This window comes from Ascidiella aspersa, chromosome 4, assembly GCF_963924565.1.
Source record: "Ascidiella aspersa chromosome 4, kaAscAspe10.2, whole genome shotgun sequence".
NCBI lineage: Eukaryota > Metazoa > Chordata > Ascidiacea > Phlebobranchia > Ascidiidae > Ascidiella > Ascidiella aspersa.
The window spans coordinates 20,153,610-20,170,350 of NC_139450.1; the positions used below are offsets into that span (position 1 = coordinate 20,153,610).

Genomic DNA, 16,741 nt, shown 5'->3' on the forward strand with positions numbered 1-16,741 from the left:
TAAATATAGATACAAATGAATAAAAAGTTTTAAAATAATTGTTTTTACATTTTTAGATAGATATGAACAGTGTTTCCCAAAACCGTTTTGCATAGGTGTTGTGGCGTTAATTATGAGTCTCATTTGAACTTTACCTCGGTGAATTACCTAACTTCTTCAAGATAGGGGCAGAAGTTGTTGCTTAAACAGATGCACACTTGTTTGTCTGGCTTACTAGAAAGCAAGGCATTTTATTGATTCAAAGTTCTTGCTTAATAGGAGTTTTAGAAGAGATCTGCATAAAAAACGCAATTCGAAGAGCATGGCATATTACATAATCAAACAGCTATTTGTTGTAATATTTTTTGTAGACATACACGTGATAAAGGGCGAGCCTCAAACGGTCCCCCAAATTTCTCCAGCGGTTTCCCAAATTTTGGACTTGCAACTTTTTGGTATTTAAATGAAACACTTGTCTCTTAAAACTACTTAGCGGTCACCCAAACCAAACCTTAAAAAAAAACCTGGGTGTGGATGTCTGACCTGGCAACTACACATTAAATGTTTTTGGTAAATCCAATATGACAGGATCAGCTAAAAGCAAAGGGCACTAGGTTGGCTTTTTAGTTCAGCGGATGTGAATTATCACTAGACGTCGCGCGTTCAAAGTGGCATAAGCAGTGCTAAAGCGTAAAACCGCAACACATTTAAAATTACGCAATACAATAAATATTCCTTTACATGTGAAATTATACATAAGTTGTTGTGATGCTGCAGATTATAAGGTTTATCTTAAATTGTTTTGTAATAGAATTAACATTCAAAAGCAGCTAATGATTTCCAAAACAAAGCGCTAAACAACAGTTTGGCAGCAATTTTGCTGAGTCAGAAAGTCGTTTCTTGTGATTTTGATGCATTCTCTCTTGCATGCGTCTTGTGGTAGAGAGTTGTTGGCGAGTACTGTTTGTATTACCAAATGAGATTCTCGCTTGGCAATCCCACACTAAAACGAGCTGGGTAACTTAGCGAGACAACATTGCCTTTTATTGTGCCTCAAGAGCGATCAGAAGCATGAGTGGAAATGCAAAGTTCTTTGAGGTCAACTACAGCATCCTGCCACTTGTGTGCAGTTAGAGATGGTTTGGAATAACTTACCAAAGAGATTCCGCTAAATGTTTTGTGTTATGTGGAAATATCCCATTTTACCCAAGTCTTTGAGGTGTATGTAGAGCCCCGAGCCCCTAAATGTGGTCCGATTGTTTTAAAAATTTTAGGCTGAAGTTTGTTAATTTTTAGGCCACACATAATGGGAAATTAGGCAGAAACAACATAAATCGAAAAATAAATCTGACAACAACCCTATTATGTATATATATATATATCAACATCCGTTTGCACACATTCTAATAGATGTTTTACTACAGGAACAATTTACAACCTTGCAACGACCAAGGTCATCATCACAACCAAGCCTTAATATTCATAGCATCAACCCTGCAATGTTGGGTCAAGACCATCATTCTGTATGTATAATTTTTATTTTTTGTGCCAAAAATTTGGGGTTTGAATATTATTTTGGTGAATACCTTAATCCAAGGGCCATTAGTGGCTTACAGGTATCTAGTGATAGTGGAAAATGCAAAGAGCATATTATAAAAAAATCCATAATGTGCACAGGAGCCCCAAATTTTGCACATTAGCTGAAGCGGAAAACCCTTTTTTGGGGTGTCACTCTCTTGCAGTCTGCTAATGCTAAGGGTGCATGGCACCCTAACGACAACATTGTCTATGGCTCATCCCATTTAATAACCATTTATATGTCTTTCCTTAGACAGGAGAATTGTGGAAATTTACCTAAAAGGCTAATTTAAATAAAATTCTCTTTGTCGAGGATGTCAGACGATTAATGAGTTTTTTAACCTGGGAGCTAGCAGAGATTTAAATAGCATGTCGAGTACAAAAGGTTTGACTGTTTGGAGCATTTGAGGGTCCCACATGGACCCCCTGAAGGCCGGTCTTAAGTTATGAATGTGATGTGTTTATAATAGGGGGCTGTTTTATATCACCCTGTAATAGAAATGGTAAGTCTTACGTTAATGGTTTGGTGCACAATACATTTACGAACAGGTCAAATGTAGCACAGGTAATAGGGTTGTTCAGATTTTGAAAATTTTTGAAAAGTTTAGCTAATCGAAGATTTTCCCATGGTTTGGACCTTAAAAATAGGATTGACGAAAAAAAATTTAAATTTGGGTCATGATTTCGCCCTCCTCAAAGCCCCCAATATTTAGCAGTTAAATCATCAAAATATGGGAATTCCCCTATTGTGAAAAATTGTTAAATTGGCTCTATTGTTACCAAACGATGGCAAATAGTATTGTAAAATGTTATTTGAAATACATCAACAACAAATACACATATTCAACACAAAGAAGCATTGGAAATTAGCTAAAAAAGCTTTTTTTTGCAACGATTAGTTTTTGAAGTCTGGAAACTATCGCTGGTGTTCTTCTACGACTTGCAGGAGGCTAGCAAGCTGCTGTGCATCATCAGTGATGTTTGCTGAGTAATCTGTGTTTAGCTTAACCATTCTCTCAGCTACAGCCTTAACAACTTGACAGTATTTACAAAGTTTTTTGCAACTTGGTAGTCTTTATCTTGCGGCCAGTCACAAAATTGAAGCTTCAGCAAGTTGCAATAAACGCCAAGAGAGGAAAAAATAAACCAGGACCCCTAGCCGACTTTTTTTTGAAAAAAAAAAGTGTTTTAATTCTGGTGCATCCTGTTTCTTTTAAACTCATCACTGGCAACTCCAGAAGAAATTTACTTGGCTTGGGTGTATCCAAAGTTTTTCTTGCCAATGCCGCTTTCCTATCATCGTCCATAGTAAAGTGTGAACTGAACATAGAAAACAATACAGTTTGTTCATTTATGTACCAATGATCAACTTTAGCAGCTTGTTGTAGGCAACCTATTGAATACTCTTTCATGGTTTGCCAAAACGTCAGGTGTTTATTATAGATTTAGAACCAATAGCTGTTTTTACCCAAGCTGAAACATAAAACAAGGCAATAAACTGGTTGATGCGCTGCCGGTGGTTTACAATATCTTGTTCGTAGCCCACATGTTGCATCCACATAAACATTGTTTAGCAGTAAAGGACCTGGCTCATCCATCGAGCACTGCATGTAGCACCAGGTTTGCCAAACAATGTTGGTGTTGATGTAATTGTAAACCACCGGCAGCGCAACAACCAGTTTATTGCCTTGTTTTATATTAAAGCTTGGTTAAAAACACGTATTGGTTCCGATGCTTTAATAAATACCTGACAATTTGCAAACCATGAAAGAGTGTTCAAAATATGACAACCAGGTGGCATAGGTTGCCTACAACAAGCTGCTGAAGTTGATCACTGGTACATAAATGAAGAAACTGTATTGTTTTCTATGTTCAGTTCACATCCTACTATGGACGAAGATAGTAAAGCGGCATTGGCAAGAAAAAGTTTGGATACACCCAAGACAAGTAAATTTCCCCTGGAGTTGCCTGTGATGCGTTTAAAAGAAACAGGATGCACCAGAGTTAAAATTTTTGTCAGCTGGGAGTCCTGTTTTTTCCTCTCTGGGCGTTTATTGCAACTTGCTGAAGCTTCAATTTTCTGACTGGCCACAAGATAAACACTACCAAGTTGCAAAAAACTTTGTAAAAACTATCAAGTTGTTAATCCTGTTGCTGAGAGAATGGCCAAGTTAAACACTGATTACTCAGCAAACATCACTGATGATGCACAGCAGTACGCTAGCCTCCTGCAAGTCGTAGAAGAACATCAGTGATAGTTTCCAGACTTTAAAATAGTAATCGTTGCAAAAAAAAATATTTTTTAACTAGTTTTTAATGCTTTTTTGTGTTGAATATGTGTATTTGTTGTTGATGTATTACAAATAATATTTTACAATACTATTTGCCATCGTTTGGTCACAATAGGGGAATTCCCATATTTTGATGATTTAACTGCTACACTTTGGGGGCTTTGAGGAGGGCAAAATCATGACCCAAATTTAAATTTTTTTTCGTCCATCCTATTTTTAAGGTCCAAACCATGGGAAAAACTTCAATTAGCTAAACTTTTTAAAAAAATTCAAAATCTGAACAACCCTAACAGGTACCTTCTCATAAATGCCGATAGAGGCTTGTTAATTTTTGTATGAATTCAGATTCCCCCTAAAACTGTAATGTGGTTGTTTTTTGCCATTTTTTTTGATGAAAAATGTTTTAAGAACAGTCATACATCCATAAATTTATAAGGTGGTCCAATCTCAACAAAAACAAAAATTCGATTCACAATACCATGCTGTAACATAATTTTATTTGAATATTATATAAATTCTTGTGACTGGCAACTTGTTTAAAACATATATGCTAATGTCAATTTTATCCATGTTATCTCTTTGTAAATTAATTCGTTGAAATAACGTTTGTGTAAATGTACGATAATAAAAAATGTAAATCAAAAGAAAACTATTTATTCTACACACCTTTCAAGTCTGATTCTAAAGGCTTATTACTAATGGGTTAAAACCTTTACCAAATTAATAAGACTTTTATTTCTATAAAAAGTTCTGATATTTTTTGTATTCTTTTTGCTGTTCTCGTTTATTTTTTACTGGAACCTTCCACTGTGATATTATCAACGTGGATGAGTTTTCAAGAGTGTTAACTGATCACTTTCAGTTACTCATTGTTCTGATCTGATGTTTTGTTTTAATTAAGTGTTATCTCTAATAACCCTTAGTTGCAAATAGTTAATTGTCTTCGTCGGATGTGCTATCACCATCAGAAGTGTCACTTTGAGTATGTTCAACAAAACCTCATCATCTTGATCAAGAGTGTCTGTTTCTGGATCATCAGGCAGTAGACTATCAGGGAGCTGATTCCCCGTAGATCTACTAACTTCAATCCATCCTTTTCACCAGTTTGCTGATGTAAAGTAGCATTGTTGGCTCTAACCCAATTCCGTGCCACAAATGCTACTCGGTTAATGTGTGTCACAAGTTCTGTTTTGCATGGCGGTAAACCACTGGCATTGAAACCTTTCAGTCTCGATAAGCGATTTCCGCCTCCTTTTTCAGGCTGAAATGTTTTCACAAACCTCTCGTATCTGAACTTTTGTAGGCCAGTGTAAATTTATTTTTTTCGCTCCTAATATGCAAGCTGTGAACTTTTCTAGAGTTTTAATCGTGCATGTAGACACACTTTCTTCTGTTGCTAGAGCACCTAATGCCTTCTGGTACTCTTGGTTCTTCTCCATCATCTGAAAGGGTTTTATTTTACCCTTTCTGACAATGCCAATGTGTAGTCTGACCCAGTGAATGCATGGAAGCCAGGAATTGCAGCACAAATATTAGGTCCCAGTTTGTCGTAGATAGAAGAGATACAAATGTATCAACGGGTTGTTCTTTGTACCAAAATCTATCCATATCGTTGATTTGAATCTATTGCAGTGATACAGGAGTATGACAGCAATGTCTGTATCAGTTGCTCTGACTTCTATATTGTCTTCTTCTCTGTCAGCTGATAAAGCATCAAGACAAATATCAGCTTCCTCATGGTTGTTTTTCTCTTCACTCATCATATCCCATTTCACCACACCATCATTAGCTTAAATGTAGTAACACTCGCCCGGAACATCCGGGACGACTTTATGATCGCCCAAAATTACATAGTATTCATTACGAGTTTTAGATCCTGTTAAACTCGCCTCTGATCTGAGCCAGTAATAAAATATATCCTTTCATCTGATCCTCTTCTGTCCCTCTCTGTGTCCTTTATGGAAGCCTGTGGGCAGTCATCAAAAACAATATGCACATTCTTGGCCGGTGTTGCCAAACTTTGAGTGAGGATGCTCCTAGATAGGCCACCATATGTGTACGGCATATTTAAGGGCATTGCATGAAGTAGAAACTGGCTGTCAATTATTACAGTAAATATTTCACTTGGGCGTTTGTCTCCTTAGTCTTTTTTCTCCAATAAGTCTAGCAATACAATCTTATTTGTTTTTGCAATAACCTTATCCGGGCAAGCTAAGGATAGCAGAACGGGAGTCCGGGGAATCTTAAGTATGTGTTGCATATCAAGCTTACGTTTTATTGCTAGAACTACCAAACGCCCCATCAGATCCCTGGTGCCTTGAAGATCAGCAATTTTTTTGTCTTTAGTTCTGTGATTTTTGGCACATCCAGCAAATGTTTTAAGCTTTTCCATTGTTGGGGTACTATCAAATTTGTTTGAATCATTAGAGCATGACTGGATGAACTCCTGATATCTAGTCTTTCCTCTTTCAGGGACACTCAGTAGACTTTTGCATATTTCTGGACTTGCCCCCTTGCCAGTGTTTATGTTGTACAGAACGTCCGATATCAAGCTGTTAGCAAAGGGGTTATCTGTGTCTTGAATTTGTTTCATGATTTTCTGGAGGTCTTCGTTATCACGTCTGATGCGCCTTTCTCGCAGTTCAGATGTGACATCTTCTTTATTGGTCAAACCTGACATTTCTTGAAGTAAACTTATAAAGGATGTAGCGTTGACTTTGTTATCATCCATCTCCAAGGGGCATAGTAGTCATTCGTTAAAGCAGTGATACCAGTTAATCTATATGCTCCATCAGCATTGATGGTTTGTTCAAGGGTTAAATTGACTGCACATCTGCTAAAGTCATGATCCGTCCTTCTTATAGTAGATGCCCCTTTTGAAAGTAAATCTTTAAACCTGGGGTATGTGTCATCTATGTTCAGCAAATCTAACTGGTATTTCGTTAACCATCGTGAGTAATTTATATGAGCTGTTGCAAAGAACAAATTAATAACTGGTGTTAGTGTTGACACAAATAGTGCTATATCATTGGTGTGTATAGCTCTCTCAAGATGTGGAAGACTCTGATATAATCTATATGCATCATCCAGAATTGTGCAATGGAACCGTGACTTCCAGATCTTGTTGAAATAGTATATGCATCATACTGGGCGATACAATGCTGAAAAAGTTCAGTTTCCATAACTTTACCAAGATCACAAAGCGGTGTGTAATCAGTAAGTTTAATTCTTCTTTGCGTTAATATTTCTCAAGAAACCCATTGAAATGTGTATTCCAGAAATAAATCCATTGGGGATCCTGGGGCAAGAACTCCTGTTTCTGTTAAAATGTCCCCACCGCCTGATTCAGTAACCAGCTTCCCAAGTGCTTTGAAGAATGCCATTTTGACATGGAAGTATTACAAAACATTGTCAAATCGTGGCTTCTCTGATGCCTGTTTTTTTGCATAGCAGGTTTGCAGCATTGAGGTGAAATGATACGATGCCATACTTTTGATTACATTCCTACTACACAGTGGAAAACATGTCACTAATACATGGCTCATCATCCACATCAAATCGAGCTGTCTAGCCTTTGATGCACAATTTGGTAGAGCAAACACATTTGTTTATTTGTAGTTGAATTGTCGTACTTAAGGAGCACCAATATATGGAACTAGCGGTATATCGGATGTAGTTAGCGATCTCTTGTTCTGGGTCCCCCTAAGTGACTTGTCAAATAGTCCCCGAGTCACAGAAGATTGGATGGCGATCCTTTCAGATGTGGAGCTTGGTATGTTCTGGTATAAAATTACTATTGTATCATGCAAAGTTCCGCTACATGACAATGTTTGTGTAAACTCATCAAAGTTGTCAAACGCAAGTCCTACTAGGTATCCTTGAATTGTATCCTCGGGGCAGGCCTGTTTCTCCAATGTTGCTTCAGCTGTTGCCGTTTCAAGTTCTTCTAAAGAGGAATAGTTCAAGCAGTGTCCAAGCCTGTTGAAAACTTCAACAAGCTTCTTGCTACCTGTAATGGATTTTATGGCCAAGTGTAACATGTTTTTTGGTCTTTGCCTTGCCTCTTTGTACAATGAACAACGTGTCCTGGCTAGTTGTTTCAATTCGCCTTTGTATACGTTTTCCACAATCTTCATTTATCTTCCCGGTGTACAGAACCCTGAAAAATTTAAAAATCTTGATGAGGAATCTGTGTATCACCATCTTAGACATCATTTAATGTTGGATTTCTTTTTTTTTAATGCATTAAGCAGCTCTTATAGAAACAAAGCGGCCTTTATCAAAACTCTATTTTCAGATTTTGAATAGTCGAATGCAAGACAAACTGCTTCTTTCTTGATTTCTGAATTATAGATAATACATCCTAGCTTTTAACCAACTGGACTTTGCATCTTTGTTCTATTACGAAAGTATGCAGTTAGATTTCGATTTAGGTTGTTTCTTAGCATTGGTGATTTGTAGAGAGCTCTGGCTGTTTATTAGTAAGTACTGAACTTTCAATGTATTCATGAATATTTTTTTAATGCTGCTGACTTGATTAATTCCGGAGTTACTCTGTTTTTGTCTTCCTATTAGCTGCTAGCAGATATAAATATTCTTTATATCTTAGTAATGCTGTCACCCCTGTAAACTTCCGGTAACATAACACATTGTAACCCTCATTTTCATATGGCCTTTCCGGAAAAGCACCAACTACTAAATAATACAAAGATTTTTTAAACTTGGGCTTTGCTTGTCGTTTGGCTACAGCAGCCTGCACAGTGTTCCAGCTATCTTCTGTAAACAACAACACTTCTGTGCGTGTCTTCTTTTCTCTCAAAGTTCCGCTAACACAGTGGTTCTCGTCCTTTTTTTCACTGCGTACCACCTCGAGCTTCTATGATCTTGTTGCGTACCAACAAATTGTCGAAAAACTCAACTTTACTCAGAATGTATATAGAATTATTAACAGGGGTGTATTAGCTAATTAGTTAGCCCGGAAATTTCAAAACAAATGCGGCCCACTACTCTCAAAAAAGTTTCTCTTTTTTAACTTGCAAGATACTGGTAGTCGAGTTTTGTTATTCTTTGTTGTTTTGCTATGATGTCATAAATATTTGCATAGATGTTCCGGAAAGATAATAGTTCCTATCGTTAAAGAAGCATAAAATATTTAACTATACAATCATTACGATGAATGTATAGTTTATTACAATAAAAAAAAATGCTTAAACTTTTGATAAAACTGTAATTTTACTTAAAACATACTGCGTATAGCGTACCACCCAAAATGACTTCGGTACCACTAGTGGTACGCGTACCACAGGTTGAGAACCACTGCACTAACATATAATATACAATGCAGCTTGCCACTATTGAGGTTACCATCAGTATTTTCCATCTCAAGTTATTGCACTTGCCTGCAAAATAAAATTGTTGATTCGTAAATTTGAAGCAGGATAATGGTCAATATAATATATATGTACATATATGCATACATAATCTTTGATCAGCATGAGACGGTTTAGATTTAGAGTTTAGAATTTAGAAAACAATAAGGACATTTTTGAAACATTTCATTGATATGTCATTCTTCTGCATTGTCATTATATTTCAGTCAATAACTGTATTATTTCTTTGTTATATAACAATGTGTAAGCCATACTGTTGTAGGCTACTTGAAACATGATATGAACAATTGAACATATATTGTACCGTATATATATAACTCTACTTTCGTTTTTACTTTTAAGGTTCGCAATTAACCAATCCTTCGCAACGATCTCATGTGCTTTAGTTTCTTTTTATGATTCTAGTGTGGTGAGAAAACAATAAACTACCTGTATAAAATAAATCCAGCAATGTTATTAGATAAATGAGAGGGAGAGAGAGAAATAGAGAGGCTAAGAGACTATCCACTTTATATATTTTTATGTAAATGATGAGGTACCTGTGCTACATTTGACCCGTTCCTATATGTATTTTGCACCAAAACATCAACTAAGACTTACCATTCCTGTTACAAGGGGATATAAAGTTTCTTTTCACCCAGTTTCATTAATGTACTCGAAATGATATTTAAACGTGACATGGTGACCCCATAAAGGGTGTTCTTAATGGGTTTCGCACCATTTCCCGCACTTAAGATAGGTCATTTATTCACCACTGATATGTGGCGCAACATTTAAAATAGGTTTGATCGATGTACTCGACATGATATTTAAACAGAAATTTTGGGTTTTTTTCAACAGCCCCCTATTCTAAACGCACCAAATTCATAACTTAAGACCGGCCTTCTGGGGGTCCATATGGGACCCTTAAATGCTCCAAATAGTCAAACCTTTTGCACTTGACATGCTATTTAAATCTTTGCCAACTCCCGGACTATTTAGGGTGTTTTTAAAGCCAAATTCATATACTTGGTATTTACACAGAGCTTGAATAAAACTTGTTTGGGCACTTTTATTAGAACAAACCTCTAATAAAAACTAATTCCAGCAATTTTTTATTCATCTGTAGCTGAAAAAATTAAATTTCACTTTATTGTTTGTAGGTAGCTAGAATGTAAAGGATTTTTTCAAAATTTGTTAAAGTAAAAATTGGTTTGTGCATTTTTTACCACTTGCATTTGTTAAAATTAATACATAGCTTTTTTACCATTTGCATGCTTGTGAAATACAGTAAGTGATATTAAATAGGAGAAAAAATTAGATGCCACAAAGAGTTATGTTTGGTTTGTTTCTTTACATGAACCAAGTTATTCAAAACACATTGCAGTTTCACTAATCACTTATTTCTCTTGGATAAAAGCGCTGTATATTATTTTATAGGACTCTCTAAAAGTTTATACAATGTGGCGCAACATTTGCAATATAATTCTCCCTTCGCTTAAGATCTTGACAGCTCAGCAAGTTTTAGAAGTCTGCCGAATTTATTTAAAGGCTGCAAATTTGTGTATTATTTGTATGGTTTACCACCTTTTTCTATGTGCACCAAAAACTTTAGAACAAACCAGTACCACCAATAGCACATAACTTTTCTAAAAATGATAAAAGTAATACGCTAGTAAAACAAACTATTTAACACCCACTTAAAACATAACTAGATAATCCTGTCTGGCTTACATGATACTGGTGCAGTTTTACAGAGTATTCTGCACTGGATTTGTAGTAACAGCATGAATACCAATATTTAGTTAACTAAACCTGTAAAAAAGTTTTTTATCCAAATTATTTTATTATTTTGCATTGCAGGATGCCGTTGGATTTTCTCAATCAGTACAATTAGGTAAGTGTGAAAGTTCAAACACTTTTTAAACAATGTAGTCATGTAGCGTTTTTTACAACATGTTTTAATACTACATGGTAAATGGAATATGTATTAAATACAGTAAAAAGTCCGTTCTCATACTAAAATTTTGGCATTTTAGACGTCAGACAGTGCAGACCATTTAGAAAACTGACCACATCTACAAAAAACAACTCAGCCGAAAGGCACTCGATACTGGGGTACAGTGTTCGGGATTATCCCGGGCACCTTACTCATGACGTAAAACACATATGTTGAATCAACAAATAATGTCAACCAAAATACAGTAGGCTAAATGTTCAGATGGCATTTTTATTCTTAGAGGTTACTTCAAATCACAAATATGTTTTTGGTAGGGATGTCCTATAGCAGGGGTGGCTAACTTATTTTTAATTACGATCAACTGAAATATATTTTTAAGGCTCACGCTCAGCCAGTGGGGTAATAAAGTGTCAAGACCAAACATTACAATTCACCTTTTTTGTGACTATTTTACTGTAAATAAGTTATATTTCAACTCATTAAATTGTGAGCGGCAATTTCTTACATTGTAGGGAGTAAGTGAAGTTTACTTTTGAACTTTGAAAAGAAGACTTAAAAAGAATGTTACTTCTTTACTTATGATTTTGTAAAACTAGAAACTGCTGTATGCCTCACTTCCAATCCTGCAATGAAGTTCAATTTGTTACGTCATAATACACTTCATTAGGCTTGCCCAGACACAACACTTGGCCATCTTACAAGTGTGTGACAGCTACTGTTATGAATTGAATAGTATTTTTCCACATAACGAATCTGCAAGATGGTAGTCTACTGACCAACACCTATAGTAACTACACTATGTGTGCTACTTGAGTTTATCTGAGATGTGGCGATTGACCAATCGATCTCGAAATCGGTGTGTTGACCAACCCTGTCCTATAGTATCAGATCGGTACTGATTCCCATGCCAAGTGCTAGTATTGGTGCTGGTCCGATATCTGGGAGCCATATGTGCTTTCTGAGACCAAGTTAATTTGAGAATTTCAGCCATGATTTGGAGTGCAAAAATTAATTTTATTCAAGCTACAAAAAAGTGCTGAAGTTAGTTTTACTGGAGTAACATGAGAATCAAAAGTGACAAAATTTTTTTTAGTTAACAGATGGAACTAAAAATGACTAAAAAGTATCATAATTAGTTTTACTCTAGCTTGTGCGAATAAAAAATGCCACAATTAGTTTTGTTGGAGCTATGTACAGACAAAAAATGCCTAAGTTAGTTTTACAGATGGTGCTATGATGACTAAAGAAATGTCCAAATGAGTTTATCAGAGCTACTTGCGAATAAAGAGTACAATTAAAGAGTAAAATTAGTTTTATTTGAGCTACCTATAACTAAAAAAGTGTTTATTAGTGATAATCAGGCAACATGAGAATAAAACATGCTGAAATTAATTTTATTGAAGCTACATACAACTAAAAATATGCCAAAAATAAGTTTTATCTGAACTATGTATGACAAAAAGTATTAATATACAAGCATTGTTTTTTCATATATATTTTTTAAATATCTGGCGTATATTTCTTCCCAGGTTAAATCTGACTTGCCCAAGTCAAGTATTTATCAGTTTAGTTCTAACTGGTAGAAGACTATTTGCATTGTCACATTGATGTAAATTAGATATGGCTACAATAAGTGTGATAATTTTTTTAAATCTAACAGAATTTTGTGTGGTAAATCAAAAGTAAGAATCCAACATGCTGTGGGCTTTTTATCACTATTGCTTATAAAGTTGTAACATGTCCGAAAACATGTAGCCTGTTGTAAAACCACACAGTTGCTAGTCATCCCTTATGTCAGTGGTTCTCAAAGTTTTTTGAGCGCGACCCAAATCTGAGTTTTATGAACATCTCACGACCCAAGCCTCAAAGATCAAAAAATGTACTTTTTCTGATATGCATGAAATAGAAAAGACACCGACAACCAGATGTAGTTCACAGTTCTATGAAACAATGATTGATTACAAACAAATGATTATTTATTTGAGTGTGAATGGTGAAACTGACTTTTTCCTTTATAATGTCAGCGTGGCTTGTTTGGTGACTAAAAGCTTACACCAGTCTTATCAGCTACTGTAGCTGGCTGTCAAACGTTCATAAAACCACTTATGATGCAATAATCCATGTTACAGATTTGAAGCCACTTGAAAAGCTTATCATACAATAATTCAGTTATGATTGAATCAACTGTAATAAAAATGTAAAATTTTGCAAATTTATATGAAAAATTTAGTGGCGTAACCACTTAAACCTTTGCAAGCAAAATTATCGAAATTATCTGCATGGCCCTATCTTTTATTTGTAAAGAAGGGCTTTTGACTTGTGTCTTGAACGGACAGTCTAAATCAGGGGTGTGCAACCTTTTATACTGCCGGGTCAAATATGTGCAGATTTATCAGATTAGACCGCAGGCCACTTACATATATCTCGTCGACTACCTGTTCAATGTTCATGACTACCACGAAAAGAAAACAGTTATGTTTTTAGTCGAATTACGGAAAAGTTTTTTTAAATTCCTTTAAGGAGAGCTTTGAAGCTAGTTTGCTTTCCCAACCACCCTATCCAAGTTCACTTCGATTGAAGTTTTGGCAACCCGAAGTCCATTCTCAAAGTGTACATTAGTCAGTTCTGAGCGATGAGGGTATTTTATGAAACCAAGTTCGGAAAAATGTTCACACACGCACATTAAACCGAACAATGCCATCTTTAAAGTGACACATTTCTTTAGCTGTGGAAACTTTTAGATCGAGGTGTTTTCAGTAAAATAACTACTTTTTAGCTGCGCGCCAGAGAGAATTTTTTTTACAACTTACATGAATATTTGAAAAATCAATTAAATTTCAAATGAGCGAAAAAGATCAAACGACCATTTTTATTATGCTTTTGCTATATGGACCACAATTAGCTATTCAAAAGCATTTCAAGAACAAATTGTTCAACAGCACTCGATTTTTTTTTCAATTATATACAACAGCACTCGATTTTTAAGGTAAAAAAAGTTAACAAAAAATAGTAGGTCAACAACTAAACGTCTTATTTCTAAAGCAAATTTGGTAAATAGTTCGGCGCTGATCTAGAATCCTACCACAACAAATATTAAGGTTAGCATTCGGGTAGTTTAATCAATATTATTAAATGATAAATACAATAATACTTGACCCACCCTTACCCAAACGCTAACCGACACCCTAACCCAACTATTGTGCGTTGCTTTAATAATTGTGCGTTTACTTACTCGAGTCCCGAGTCCGCATTCCTGCTTAGCAACATAGTAAATTATTGGGTGTTATAAACTGAAGCAAAGCATAGCTCAGTTGGTTGAGCAAATGTCCTGGTATGGCCGAAATCGTGATTCGAACCTCACCAAAGGCTAAAATCTTGTAGCCTAGTCTGGCATTGTAACTTTGCCATCCAATACATTTGAAAAAAATTGAGTGCTGTTGTATTGCTAACCGCTCAGTGCAATCAACACTGTCAACTTTCACACGACTTGTAAACTTTACGCAACAGCATCCAAAACACATTTTTATAGTTTTATTTTGTTAACTGGTCACATTAGTTTGGAATTTCTTTCGCTTTCTGCTTCCGTCAACCATCAAATTTTGATTAAATATTTGACTCAAAATATGAACAAACTAATAACTAACTATTAGCAGCTACTGCAGAGATTGTTCCATGGTTGTTTTAAAACAATAGGAAAACAAAAGGCTATCGTTAAGGCGAATTTAATTGTGGCGGAATTAGAATTTGATTTACGTTCAAAATGACCGTTGGCGGTAATTTAAGGTCCTTATACTGTGGGTATCCTAATAATCTAAACATATACATGCTAAAAGGTGACCTAAACTTAGGAACAGTCAGTAAGTCTTAATATTTTAACAGTTACCTAAAACAGTGAACAAATGTTTTGTGTTGCAGGCCAAAAACCAAAGCGCGCGGGCCACATATTTTGGATCCGTGGGCCGCATTTGACCCGCGGGCCGCAGGTTGCACGCCCCTGGTCTAAATAAACAGTATGAATTTTTGTTGTTATAAAAAGGGGTCTATTTTTAATCAAAGTCATCAAGTTGTGGTCTCTAAAAATCACTAATACATGTTGTACCATCCCTGTGTAAGTTTGCTTGAGTCGCATGTTTAGCCAATGATTTAAATAATTATGACCATTTTAAATGTAACTTAATTACAATGTTACATGTTGTTTTTAAAATGGGTTGACTAAATACAAACTATAGTCAGTTACATTTGCTGAAGTCCACCACGCAAACTACCAAGCAACACTATACTCCAAATAAAGAGTGTCAATTTTTGTCTTGAGAGAAAACTTACTTTAGACGTGTGTTACCCTTGCACACATTGCTCTATCTCTCTAAACAACATTCATCCTCTGGACAAATAAAACTAAATATATATTTAGAATTTATATTTGGGAGTTAATATAAACAGAAGTAGCCTGCAAATGCGTACAGCAACAACTATTATAGAATTACATTAATTTTAATAATTCTCAAAATGGCAAAGGTAAGACAGATGTTATGTCGAATGGCTAGTAAGCAGATTTTTCTAGGTAATTCTGCTGGATTTGACGTTACCACATTGAAAGAAATTGAATACCATAAAAACAAGTTTTGGGCACTTTGTGCTTTGATTTTAGGCTCATTGCGCATTATAGGGAACACTACCCAGGGATGTGATATTTACTATAACATACATATAACCAAAAGTTGTGTTTCGGATAGTGTAATATCTTGTTATGGGGCTAAATAATGCAAAAGTGTTCTTTAAAATGCAATAACATTTTTGCTTAAATGTTGCACTTTGTTGCGCTCCGAATAGAACTATTATATTATGATGATTTGTTCCTTGCAGTTCATGCTGATCTTAAACCATTTTTGTGAATTAGCAAAGGTGCTGGTCACTAGGGATGTTAAAAGTAGAATCCCAGGGTATTCTAGAACTTTACGTTTCGAATCTAGAATAACAAATCCTGAATATTGAATCCTAGTATATTTTTATTCAATTATTAAACCTCAATTTTGTTTGGGAGAGAGGGATTTATCTTGATATACCCTACAGTGACCGCAGTCACAGCAATAAGTCGCAAAACATTTTGCTAACATGTTTATATTTTAATAAAAAAATCTCCCAAATGTTTACCATTTTTAAACAACTGACATCTGAAGCAGTTGTGTAAACTGTAATACATGTCCAGGTTGTTGTCAAAACTTAATATTTTGCCAATATAATGAGTACAATGAACTATTTCTGGCTCTTCAGCTATTCGGTCATGATTTTGAAAACATTGTTGTCTGTCAGTTCTTTTTTTGACTAACGAGATCTGTTATGCAGTCAAAAAATGTAGTGAATAGAATACATTGTTACTATTGCCATAACCATTACTTGACGAGTACACTGTGCAGAACCTCACAAGACCAGGTCGTCCAAGGCCAGCATGTTTAACGAGGAAATGTTACTTTGCAACTTAACGCAGTGAAGGAAATTGCAATCTCCACACCTTAGCATTACACAATTCATGCTCGCTCAATAATGCTTGTTTGACTCTTAATTAT

At 35.5% G+C, this 16,741-nt stretch overlaps 1 protein-coding gene across 2 annotated transcripts in view; it reads left to right on the plus strand.

The window, feature by feature from the left end:
• LOC146148602 (serine/threonine-protein kinase B-raf-like) overlaps nt 1-16,741 on the plus strand; it is a 101,565-nt gene that overhangs the window by 54,438 nt on the left and 30,386 nt on the right. For both annotated transcript variants that reach the window (XM_083388417.1, XM_083388416.1), the window contains 2 exons: nt 1,404-1,502; nt 11,081-11,114. In XM_083388417.1, the coding sequence (XP_083244543.1) occupies nt 1,404-1,502; nt 11,081-11,114 (133 nt within the window). The remainder of the gene's footprint in view (nt 1-1,403; nt 1,503-11,080; nt 11,115-16,741) is intronic.